This window comes from Cinclus cinclus, chromosome 7 (genome assembly GCF_963662255.1).
Source record: "Cinclus cinclus chromosome 7, bCinCin1.1, whole genome shotgun sequence".
NCBI classification, from domain to species: Eukaryota; Metazoa; Chordata; class Aves; order Passeriformes; family Cinclidae; genus Cinclus; species Cinclus cinclus.
The window spans coordinates 21,183,964-21,197,548 of NC_085052.1; the positions used below are offsets into that span (position 1 = coordinate 21,183,964).

General features: G+C 37.4%; 1 protein-coding gene across 2 annotated transcripts in view; it reads left to right on the forward strand.

The window, feature by feature from the left end:
* ADK (adenosine kinase) overlaps nucleotides 1–13,585 on the forward strand; it is a 269,009-nt gene that overhangs the window by 114,911 nt on the left and 140,513 nt on the right. For both annotated transcript variants that reach the window (XM_062496355.1, XM_062496357.1), the window contains exons 5-6: nucleotides 5,969–6,141; nucleotides 11,122–11,230. In XM_062496355.1, coding sequence (XP_062352339.1) covers nucleotides 5,969–6,141; nucleotides 11,122–11,230 — 282 coding nt within the window. The remainder of the gene's footprint in view (nucleotides 1–5,968; nucleotides 6,142–11,121; nucleotides 11,231–13,585) is intronic.

The following is a 13,585-nucleotide window of genomic DNA, read 5'->3' on the forward strand; positions in this document are numbered from 1 at the left end:
TGCTTCTCATTCTCTCTTTTATCTCTCAGAGAGGGACAACTGAGAGAGTTTCTGAGTGGAGGCTTAACTGCTGGCTGGGGTTACCCCACCATGGTGGGATTTTTAATGACGTATGTGTAATGATAGCAGACTATTGCATTCCTTTTGAGCCCTAGGTGTATCATATCATACACAAGAAATAAGTGAGCTCGCTTGGGAACTTTCTTGAAGATTGTTTTGTATATAAAGGGGCTTTTGAGTTGTTAAGATGCATTATTTTGTTTTTGATCCCATGTTTTCTCATTGTATATGGCCATCTAAGATGAGTTGTGATTTAATTTCCTTTAGCATCTAAAATATTCCTAAATCTATTTCAAAGGGGTTTTAATGGACTGGGATTTGATGGACTGTAAATAGATATATTAGTGGTTGGACATGATAAGAACACAATTAGTGTAGAGTACAACAGATAAAACCTTTTGAAAAGTGTATGGACTCATTCTAAAATTTAGAATATAAAAATAAGGGATAGTCTATTCCTGTTTTCATTTACTAAAAAGAACACTTCATGAGTAGTTGCTCATATTGTTTAGTTCAGATTTCAGCAGGCATGTTAAACTTAGCTAATTTTAGGTCCTTGGAGTCCTCTCCTCTGTGAACTGCAATTTAAAATAAGATCAGATTTGACAGGTCATGCAGAGAAGAGTCCAACTTCAAATAACATACTTCAGATGCACTTCAGATGTCTGTATTCAGTGTTAATGAGTTTTGAAGATCCTTCACTGTGAAGGGGCATAATGCTTCCTGTTGTGTTGTCAGTTCCTAGGCATTTAGGATTCAAGTCCACAGCTGAAAACTCCGATGTGCAGAAGGTACATCAGTCTAAGCAAAGCTTTAGATGCTTTGGCGTTGCTAGTTTAAGATGACTGACAGATGTGGAAATGCACTACTGGCTGCCACTTAAAAATTAATTCAGGAGTTCAGACAGAGAACAATGTGGTTGTGAGTGTCTTCATCAGCCTCCTTGTTCCAGTTATCAGTGTTGTCCAGTTAATGGTGGCACTTACAGCAAAATGGAGAGTGAGAGCAAAATGAAGTAATTTCTGAAGGTTCTTTGTTATAGACAGAAGGCTATAAAGCTGCTATAAGATTCATCTGTAGGATGTTTCTTTTTTAAGTCTTATGGTAATGTGTACTAAGACCCAGCAGAAGAAAACTCTCCTTTTGCCAGGAAAGTGTCTTTGCAACTAAAGACAGTGAAGGACATTAGTGGGGTCCTCCTCTACAGTGAACTTTGCAGGAACAGCAAAGAATGCAGATCATCAAGTGTTGTGATAGGGGATACTGGACTCAGCTCCTGTAGCAGATGCATAGCATTCTCAAGAAAAATAGTCTAAGCCTGGAAAATTGAGAATTAAGAACTTTCCCTTCCTCTAATTGTATAGGGCCGCAGATTTTCTTTCGTACAGTATGAAGGGGCCTTTTTTTGGGGGGGGGTGGTATTGGTTCTCAAAAGACAGCACTGACATGCAATCAAAGTCAAGTCACTTCTAGTGTTAGAAGTGCTTCTAGGAGTGCTTCTGTAACTCAGAAAAAAGAAGGGTTGTTTCCAAAAGCCGTTTTCAAATCAGACAAAAGTGGGAAATAGGTGTACCACATATTGAGGATGTGAAAGAGTAGGACATAGTTCACTCCAGGCAGTCTCACAACGTCACAACTCTTCAGAAGCTCTTCTTGTTACCAATTTTTCTTGGCATCTCAACATCTTGCAAGAAAAGATGGTGCTGTTCCCTGCAATTACCACCCACTCCCTGGAACACAAAGGTTCTTACATTTCTCTGATAGCTGAAGCTTACCAGAGAGTTCATCCTCTTCAACTCTGATCATCAAAAACCACATGAACAGATAGTCCTGCTACTGTGAACCCAAGGGATTTCACGTGTTAACCTCATGAAAATAAGGAGAGAAGTATTTTGTCACTCTCTGGTGTGTCTTGGAGCAGCCAGGGTGCTGACTTCTTTTGCAAGTGCTGGCCTCAGTATTTGATCGTAAGAAATTGTGTCTGCAGAGATATTTGAAATCAGCTGCATTTTAAGACAGATTGATGCTATAGGCAAGGCATAAATATTTTTTAAAAATTAAAATTAAACTTTTCTTTGCGTTTATCAGAGTTTATATAAGAAAAAAGGGGGGAAAATGCAGTCTGTTTAACTCAAGAGGACGTCTGAAAGGTGTTGTATTTCATGTGCTCCTTTCTCTGTCACAGGTGTTTATGCTAACTGAAAAGGTCAGGGCCTGTCCTTGTGTGTACCTGATGTCCAAGCTGTATTGACAGAAGAAAACTTTAGAGCAGAGAAACACATTAGATTTCATAAACCACTCCTTGAGCTTCCTCTGTGGTATCCCACTCCTGAGGCTGTCTTGTTCTTTCCTGATAAATTCCTACTTTTGACACTTCTGTCTTTGGGCCATTAGCAGCCTCAAATTCCCTTGGGTGCTGGTGAGGATGCATGGCGTGGCCAGGTGCCAACCTCTCCTGACCAGACTGTCAATACAGTTTGTTAGTAGCTGCCTCTCTGCCTAGCCAAACCCTGGATAATTAACTCATTATGCTGATTCCCGCTGAGCTGGGTCATTTTCTGTTTCTGTCTAGAGTCTTTTTCATTCAATTAAATCTTGTATTTCACATAAATCTATAAAACTAATTTTCAGTTTCTAGAACCATATACCTGGCATTAACGTGTGCAGTTTGTAATTGGCCTGCATATGGTACTGGCTGTAATGCTGCATGGCTGCTTCACAATGATAAACATCTTGTGATGTCTGACTCCCATTTCCATTTAGAGTGTTCTAGCCAGAGTCACTAACAACAACGTGTGAAGTAGCCCAGAAAAGCCTATTTTTTTTTTAATCAGGTTATTCATACTTAAAATCCAGTTCTGGGTGAAATTAAAAAAGAAATCCTCAAATGTCTGCCTTGAAGAGTCTCTCTTGTTTTTTTCACATGTATACAAAAGATTCCTGCTGCAGTTCATTCCATGAGGTGCAGCTTCAGTGGTGTACCACAGAGATACTGCTGTCATTCAGTTTCACCAAGTTTGTAATGTGATGTCTGCTTTTACCCTTACTAATATGTAGCCTTTTAGCTGAGAAGAGAATCATCTTGGAGGAGTTCTGCAGCTGACAGCACCTCACCACCATTATTGTGGGTGTATGAGCAGATCATTCAAAGGAGTGTTGGTAGCTGGACATGTGTTATGAGAGGATCTTTGCAGAAACACTGCTGAACTGCTTTCCAGTCTTCCTCAGTGTTGCTTAACTCATATACTCAAATGAAAACAATACCTATGCAGTGGAATATCCTCTCATTATATAATACCCGTACTTTAAATAATCATGTATGTGAGTAGAACTGCCAATGTAAGAAGTAGTCTGCCCCCATACGGAGATTCAGCTCAGGAAAATCTGAATCGTGACTTTTGATTCTCAAGTATAACTTGACTTAAATTTAAAATCTGGATTGTGACATCTTATATGTGGCATGTATCACATCAGAATTCGAACTGAGCTGGTGCCAATAGGCAAAACTTGTGATACTTGAATGGGAATTCTTTTTTCAGAGATCTGTGTGAAATACTAGTTACTACTGCTATAAATGTTGTCAGGCTTATATATAAAATAGCAGCATTTAATAAAATGTAAGCCTAAGGTATGGTTTGAAGTCTTATGTTTTTTGATTCTTTGATAAATCTTGTTCATAGTGATCTCTATTAATTCTTGTTATTTGTGACAGTGAAGCATGGGACACAATGCTTCAGGTACTTCTCTTGTTACCTGATGCATTGGCCAGAGCTGCACTCACTCTGCCACTACCATCCCCTGCCTAGAGCGAGTTCCAGCCCAGGAACAGGAGCCCTTAGATGTGGCTGGAGCTATGGCTCCATGGCCTTTTGGCTGTCAGATTGCCAGATTGTTCCAAAGAGGCAAGGAGGAAGGGGAGCTCTTTTGCATGGGATAAAAAGGATTTATTACTTTGTGGAATCTGGGGGCAAAAGACAAAAATGGCAAAAGTGCAACAACTTCTATATGGGGGAGATTCAAGGGGAAGATACAAATTCTTAGCAAACTGGAGAAATTCTGAGGAGAGATAAAGGGTAGGGTTTACAAAGGCATTGTCCGGCGAGAGAGGTGGGGGGGAAAACTGGGTGACATGGACTAATGAGACATGGAATTACAGGGGATTTCTGAAGAGAAATACCAAGCAGGGGCCTGGCGCAAAGCAGGATTGACAGATAGTTAAGGATAGATTGACAAGGTGGGTGGGAGAGTATAATTTTGGACTAAACCATTAGCTTGGGCAATAACAGAACATACCATTAACAAGAAACACGCTGCAACACGTACCCATGTGGAAATTTGTATCATGTTTGCTTACAGTTGGTCACAGCAGTTTTCATATTTTTAAATAATCTATTCCACTTAATCATACCTCCAAATATAAAGGATTACTGTTCCTGAGACATCCTAAATGAACACTGTGCAAATGTGTATTATGTATGTGCAAAGGTGTGTCAAATACAAGGATATAATTGGTATCCTTTTATGAAATGTATTACTTATCTTATTAGGGGTTTCCTTAATTTATATTAGAGTGGTATGGAATGAATAAGCAGAGCGTATGCATTTCATGAATGAGAGATTTAATGCTGCCACCATCTGATGATAAAAATCTTTTTTCTCCCTAAATGTTATTCAAAATTGCTGAAAGAAAGAGACCTTGTAACTTTTGTCCACCGTGTCTTAATAATAAAGACTTTACATGACTGAAGATTTACTTTTTTTTCTCTCTAGCACTTCCCTCTGGAGCTAGTAGTAATAAAGATGTGACTAAGTATGTATTTGCAACTTAGTTACTTGACCTTTCTCCAACCCACAGCTACCATTAATGCTGCTTTGTAATGGAGACATTATCATTTATTTAAATCTTGATTAGGAAACAATTATAAGTAGGGTTTTAGTATAGCAGAAAATTGCTGTAGCCTTTAATTCATACTATAGATTGAGTGGATAAGCTTTCTGACTGTAATTAGAGAGAATTATAATGACTTCAGTTGGCTGACTCACCACCAGCAGAGTAGGGCCTATGATTGTTTCTTCACATTTGTTTTTTTTTGATTCACTCTTGATTTCACATTGCTGATAATTGCTATTTTTAACTTAGCAGAAAGTGGAGTTACATTTACAGCTGAATGATACATATTTTTATTAATAAAAGGGGAGCTTTATGGAATAATCTGGCACCGTAGCAACATAGTGCATCTACTCTTTACAATTCAAGTGGCACAACTGCTCTTAGTAAGATTGGAGAGAAGATACTTTCATGTGGTTCAACAATGTAAAGAGGGAGCATTTCCTTTTTGCATGCAATTAAATGGTAGATACAAATGGTTATATATATATATATTTATATATATATAAAAAGTATATATATTATGAATGTTGCATAATGTTGCTTACATTTCTCAAATGTCTTGTTTTTCTTATGTGCTATATCTGTTTTGTTTGTTTGGGGGGTTTTGTGGACTATTTTTTTTTCCTTTTTGTTTTGTATTTTCTACAATTTTTCTTTGAAGAAACCATCTGTTGCTTGATTAAATATATGTATAGAGGCAACTCCTTTGAGCAAGGGAACTTTTTTGTATACCTTGTAAAAACATATTAATCTACTTTATTTATAATGAGCTAGATGTATTTAGGTTTGCATCAGATGTTACAGGTTCAGTGGGATCATTAAGGGTAAATTTTGTTTTCTTTGCTGCACTTCTCTCCTTTGTTGTATAAGATGTTTTTTACTTCAGGCATACAAGTGTTCTGTAAGTCAAAATGTAGGCACAGAGTTAAATAGGGTGAGTGGAGAGAAAAAATGGCAAAAAAAAATTTACCAGATATGTTAACTTTGCATTTCTTTTTTTTTCCTGCCAATCTGCAGTGGATGATTCAGAGACCTCACAAAGCTGCAACTTTCTTCGGCTGCATTGGCAAAGATAAATTTGGAGAGATCTTGAAGAAGAAGGCTGAGGAAGCTCATGTGGATGCCCACTATTATGAGCAGAGTGAAGAGCCAACAGGAACCTGTGCTGCCTGCATCACTAGTGATAACAGGTCAGGGGCCTTTGATATTTTCTGAAGATAAAGATGCAGTTGGCATAGTGAGTGTAGCCTAATTTGCTTGGAGGATCCAGCCTTGAAAAATTGTGATTTGAATGATGAAGCTTTAGCACTGGTTTGAGACAACACAGGGCTGCCTGGGCCATAGTTTGGGGCTGGGCAATATTAATATACTGTTAGAGAATAGCATATTATGTATTATGGCCAGAGAGGGGGAGATAATGATGTACTACTTCTTTCTGAATTTGATAGCTTCCTCTTGCTCTGGAGAGAGAAAATAAGTGGGAAACAACAGCTGGTTAATAAGTGCTATTGCACTTATTGAGAAATTCTTCTGGTGCTTCTAATTCTGTATGTCTACTTTTTAAGCATTTCTTCTGAATTTGTCTTTCATTTTTTCATTTGCTGCTTTTTTCTACTTGTTTTCCTTGACCGTGGCCCTTTGCTTTCTTCTTTCACCCTCTACTCAGAGCTCTTGAACTTTTGTTCTACTTCTTTGCTGATTATCTTCTGACAATTTTTAGGGGTTTCAAAACCAGCTGATCACCTTAACCTTAATTTTGAGAAGATGCCAGCACACATCAGCCCTCTCTGATTTCTGACAGCATTTACATTTGCTGATATTACATACTGAATCAGTAATGAAAATGGTGTCAGTAACCCTGAAGAATATTTTCTTTTTGGATCAGAGTAAGATAAAAATATCTGTCATTACCCTTTTTGGTTTCCCTCTGTGGTTTTCAATGCCGTTGGTCCTGAGGACCTGCTTTTTTTCTTTCAAAGCAGTATAAGGAGTTAGTAGTATCTATTAAGGTGAGATAGCAGTCCCATAATTAATGAAGTCCCACACCACACTTCCAGAGAAGTTGATGAACGTTTTGGCTAGAATTAGAAAAGGTAGTAGACAGCAACATTAATTGAAGTGAGTCAGAGGAGGAAGTGTTTTCCATGTAGCATGTAGAACTCTAGAACAATTTTAATTAGAGAAGACATCTGAGACAAACCCCTCCAGAAGGCAGGACCAGAAGGTAGCTTTAAAGGTAGGTCAGGTTTTTCATGGCCATGTCCAACTGGGTTTTGAATATCACAAGGAATTGAGGTTGCACAAGCTCTCTGGGCCAACTGTTGAAACTTTTGATTGCTTTTCATGGGAGAAACTGTTTTGATGGTACCCAGTTGAACTATTCCTTCTTCCAGCTTGTGTCTGTTATTTCGTGTGTTCAAGAGGAGTCTGGCTCCATCTTCTCTGTAAACTTTCATTAGATATTTGAAGAAAGCAGGAAGCTCTCTCCTTAGGTACCTGTTCTTAAGGCTCGCCCAAAGCCTTTCTGAATTTAAATGTTCCAGCCTCCTAATAATATTGATGGCCCATTGCTGGACTCACTGCTCTTTCAGTTTGTTGTGATGGAATACTCAAAGCAGGACACAGGGCTTCAGATAAGGTGTGGAGACAGAAGAGGTTTTCCTCTGTTCTGGATATGCAACTTCCTTTGTCCTCCTGGCTGCATGTTTGCTTGTATACACCTGAATGTGATGGGCCTGCTCTGTGTTGTGTGCTGCTGACTCATGTTCCAAGCCTGGTTCACCAGCATCTCCAGGTCCTTCTCTGGAAAGCTGTGTAGTATCCTGTCAACTTTCAGCCTATAATGTTGTGTATAATTGCATGACTTTGCATTTACCTTCAAGTTCTCTGCCAGCCCAATTCTTCAGGCTGTTGAAGATGCACTGAATGACAGACAGCCCTGTCCTCCAGCTTATCAACCTGTCCCTCCTAATTTAATGTTGTACATAATGTCTTACTCTCACGAATGAATGTGCATGCTCTGTGGGGGAAGGAAGTTCATTCATCTTCATCTGGAGTTTTGACACTAATTATGTCTACAGACTTTCCCCCTTCATCTTTAAGATCCATATTCAGTTCTTCAAAGAGAAGAAAAGCGATAAAGATGTTTTTGCCCTGTGATTCTCTCCCTCTTGAGTCATTTAGTTCGTATGTATACGTCCTGTCGTAATCACCATTTTCTAGATAACATGATGGGAAACTGAAGTCAAGACTGTCAGTAGGCATACAGTATGAATTCAAGAAAAACATATGCATCTCAATGGAATTTAAAAGTTTAGGTAAATTTGTTCATAAGAATGTCTGCAAATATTTCTTTGACTTAAGCAGTATTTTTGGTTTGCTAACATAAACCACTCTTTTTTCTTAATGTCAAATATTTGCTCAAGTACTAGACAGTGGCTTCATCTCAATCGATGCCTGAGAGAGGCAGGGAGTTCATGCTCCTTGGGAGAAGAAAAAAATGGCTGATGGTTGCTGCTAAAGACTTTATTGTGCAATTCTCCATCCTGTGAGAGCAAGTTTGTTTTCAATCTTTAATTACCCTCTGATTGTGCTTTGGTTTTTAGCATTTTCTATATTGGTAAAAATCACTTCAAGTTTGCCCCAGTTGATAACACTATTTATTGATTAATCTCTTGTCCCAGCTCAGATATGTGCTAACTTCCTTCTTCAGCTCTCTTGTCTGTTTTGGAGGAGCTGGCTAGTAGCACTCCTGGTTTTCCTAGGAAGTGGCTGTGTATATTTATGTTCCAGATGCCCTGATATGTTTCTTGCTTCTGCTGCTGTGTCTAGCTTTGTGCAGGAAAGGTTTCTGAGCTGATGTGTGATTGCCACCCTGAATTCTCTAGTTTAGCAATACTAGTATGCTTTGTTTTCTCAGAGCTTTTCAAGAAAATCCTAGCACATGATTAAACTCTAAAGTAATACCTATGCTCTGTAATAGTCTATGACTTCCATTTGTGCATTCTCCTTAGAAATAAGCACATGCGCAGTGTCTCCATGAAGCTGTTTCAATTGAAGCACTCTGGCTGTCTCCAATTACTGTATTTCATTGAAAAAACATCTACCTAGTCTGTGCCCCACATGTTGAACTTAGTGCTGTCAGACTTACAGTTTTAATTTGCAAAAGTTTGATGATTTGCCGTCAGTGTAGCAATCTTTTATTACCCATATGTGCAGAGCATCTCTACAGTTGGTTGTAGCCACACAGAGCTAGGTTTACAGTTTCAGGGGCATGTGGTAAGTGAAAGGAAACATATAGAAAGTTTTTGCTCAGTTTTCTGGAACATAATTGCTTTTCACTTAGCAGCATACATAGACAGACAAGATTTTTTTTTTCCAAGCCATGTCCTTGATGGATATTTAGGGTTTGCCAAAACTGAAAGATTTAATTTGTTTTTAAAGTTTGATTTACAGAGAATTACCACAGTTATGCACATGTCTTTCCTGGATTCACTTGGTTCTCCAGTGGGTTTCTTGGCATTGAAATGATAATATTCACAAAGAATGAAACTTGTTGCCGTGTTACTTGTAATGCTACAGAGGTTTGGTGTATTTGTTCGTAAGCTTTTCTCTTTTTTTCTCTTTTCCAAATGTACAGTAGTTTTCATTGCATTGAGATTTTAGAATTAAAGAGCTAAGCCCCAAGTCTGCTCATGGGGTGAAATGACACAGAACTGTAATTCTGATATATTCAGATAAAGTTAGTCTAACTTCCTTGTCGTTTTATGTATGTGCTCTGTTTAACTGACAAGGATTGTCAGTGATGAGTACTTGAGGAAGTTTACTAGGAGAGTTGCTTGCACTGTTCATAAGAGTTTTCTTTTGCTCTTCTGTTTGTTTTTTATTGAGTAAAGAATGTCCCCTTTAATTACCTCCTAACACCTGAACATGGTCATGAGCCTGGAGGCAGAAGCACACCTTGGTGCAAGCAGATGAGCAGTTTGCTCCCACTGCTGTCTCTGGATTGTAGTAGCACTTGCATGGAAGAGAATGATGCATACAGCATCAACTGCATACACCTTGAAAAGGCCAAAGTTTTCAATAGCCAAATGTTGTATCTGTAATTACACATTAATTATCTAGCTAACACACTTAAATATCACAAAATAGTGATGTGCTAATGTTAAAAGGCCATCCGTTGACTATTAAATTTTGAAAATTATATTTAAAGCTCTATATGCTAGCATGGAAATGATCTGTTTCCCAATGTCCCTTCTCTAAATATTGCATGTTATTAAGTGTTCTCATAATACAATTGCATAGAAGAATTTGGTCATGGGCATGGAGAGGTAGAGGTCTTTTCTTAAAAGTACATCTGTAAGTTTTGTGTATGTCATAAGGCTGAATGGAGTGGGTGAAGAAGACTATTTAAAATAGAATTTAACAGAGGCAACGTGATACAAGTATTTTTGTTCTTGGTAATGGAAGTTGTGTCCCACAGCTTGTGTTATAACTCGTTAGGAAAAAAGGAAGTACAAATGAGTTTTTCTTAGTGTTCCAGTAATCCACAGCTACACCAAAGTTTTTTTAACAGTTCATCATCTAAAAGTAGCAACCTGGCCCTTTTTTATTTGCTAAAGGAAAATATGAACCTAATGGAGGGAAAAAAACCTCAAACAAGCCCTTTTTAAAATAATATAACTATTCATTGGAAAATTATATTGGCAAGACTTACATATCCATCAACCTTTTGCTTCTAGTGAGGGAAAATAGTTTTCAGAAGATAAACTGGAGTAACTACTTTTCTTTAGGTGTTAGATACTAGAGGAGTTTTACTGAAAATCTGCAGGTGCTGAGCCATATGGAGGGAGTTGATCACAGAAGGGAACCGAGCTTGATTCAAAGCAAACAAAGGCACCTGAACAATATAAAGGTGATAGGTTACCTAAACTATGTAGCTGAATTTAAAATACATTATTTAATATAAGATTTAAATTATGTTTAAGCTATTATTTAAATACAGTATTTACTTGCTAAGAAATGGTAAAATAAAGCATATATGCCCTGCATTGTTCTTCGTTAATTGCTTTTATGTTCTTTAGGATTTTTGTGAAATTCTATTCATTGTGAGAAGTTTGCAGTACTGGTGTTTACAGAGGGTCTAATACTTGTTCTTTAATCACTTTCAGGTCTCTTGTAGCTAACCTCGCTGCTGCTAACTGCTACAAGAAGGAAAAACATCTTGATTTGGAGAAGAACTGGAAGTTGGTGGAAAAGGCCAAAGTTTATTATATAGCAGTAAGTTCAGCCTCTCAAATTGCTAAAGTTTGTCTTCTAGTATCCTGAAGTTTAACTAATGAGTATGTGTGTTACATGTGGTTTTGAATGATTTTATAGGAAGACAGGGAAAGAAAATGACCGCTTCAATTTCAGCATAGTTTGATTTCTTCAAAATTAGATGTACAAATGCAGAGGTATGTTTTAGTTATATGTTCACTTAAATTGATGGGAAAAATCATAAGTACTAAACATATTTTCAGAGCTTTTGTGGTAATGCATCAAATTTACATTTCACATTTTCTAGTAAATTGTTGTGAAGGATGCACAAATTATGTAGAAAAACACTATTAGCATAATTATTCACTGAAAACAGTTTGAGCTTATTTGTGTGAACAATCTTAATTGCTATTTATTCCGTAGTAATTACTGTGGCACCTTATAACTCAATATTTCAGAAACAGTGATTTTGACAAATCTCTTAAATGTGGGTGGTGGGGCAAACTGATTTTAATGATTAAATCTTGCTTGTGGAATAAAGGGGGGTTTGGGAATGGGGCCTTAGTAGATTTACAATTAGCATTCTTTTTTTTTTACCCTCCAGAATGAATCAAGCTGGATAAACGTATTTGTGTAGGTTATGTCTTGCCTAAATAGCAGTGGTGAACTTGTTTTCATCTTGCTCTCAAGTTGATATGACTGATGAAAGTTAGCAAACATAGAACATCTATGACAGATTAAAACCTCATAACATGCATGTAATATATGGATTCTGTATGGCAGCCGTTTCCATTCTGCTACCTGAGCTATGTGGGAGCATCTGGCAAGAAGTGTAAAAAATTGATTATCCAGGAGGAACAAGTTCATTGAAAATACAGTTACTTCTTTTAGGTAGTGTTAATGTCTCCTAGAGCCAGTTAGTGTGCACTGCTGTAGGCTTTACATGGTTGTTATTGATCCTTGTGTATGTCCAAGACTGCCCCTTTATAACTGTCAAAAAATACTTACAGCCTTCTCAGTGTATAAAGAAAAAAATCCTGCTGTTATGACCATATGTTTGTGCTGTGGTTAAAATACATCTAAGTGTATTGTCTTACTAATTTTTTATTCCTGCTTTTTTCTCATGTTCCAAGCTCTTTATTTTCCAAATGCCATGCTTTGGAATTACTGGTATTGGCTGAAAATTTTTGAAAGGCTAAGAGTATAGTTTAAATAAAGAAGAATGACAAATAGTCCCAAAAGTTTAACTGCACCAAGTTCGGGGTTGTGGGCTTTTTTTTTAAATTTTCCCATGTTTGTGTATAATTACCAATGAAGCTTCCAATGTACAATTTGGAAAAATTAAACTTAGTGGAGATGCTTCAGGAAAACTGCAAAATATTACACAAGGTGCTAAACAGGTTTATATATTTTTTTAAGATAAAGCCTTCCTCTTCCTTTAGTTCTAAAGTCACTCTTCTGTGTTCAGCAAGTCTGATTGCTTACATTTTGACTAGGTGATTCACTACACTGATTTTTGTATATATTAAAAGCTGTTCTTCTCAGATGCCAGTTCTACAACACCCAAACTTTGACTAGGAGACAGAGAATTATTGTATTAACTGAAAATAAACCCCAAGATGTGCATGTGATAATGGATAAATAAATAAATAACATCGAAGTGCTAATAAATGGTATTATATATTTAGAAAATGAAATTCAAATTAGGGAAGTATACGATTGCCGGAGATGTTTTGAGTGACGAGCCATGTTCACATGTACAGCAAAAGCACTCAAGGATGGGCTCAACTCAGATTTCTAGAACATTATTATCACTTTAGATTACAGATTGCATATGTAACTTTACTGAAGGAGGGGAGACAGTGTAGAATGCTTCATGGCTCCTCATGCTGCAGTGTGCTCATGTCCTTTTCTTTCATTTTGCTTCTTTACTTGTGGGTTTGTAGTGATTTACCAGATTAAACAAAACCATGTAGTGAGAAATTACCACTCCTGAGGTAGAGGGTATTAATGACTCTGAGTCATTAATTTGTCTGCTGTTGTCTGTCTTCACTTTAGCCTTGTTACCTTCCTTGACTTTGCGCTGTGCACATGTTGCTTTTCATTTCCTTCTTTCTATCCGACTGTCACCTATTTCTTGGATTGCATTAGAGTCTATGTCAGTGGCAGATACTTATTCTGGAAATCCATGTCCTGAGATTATCAAACAATCTATTTTCTTGGCAGAACTGGCCAGTTGTTACTTTAGGACAGGTCTCTGGTATCCTGTGGTCATCTGTATGTGCTTCATAGAATAGATAATATGCTTTTCAATGCAGCTTTCAGCAGAATGACCCTCACGTGAAACTTAGCTCTGAAATCTAATTAATTCACAGA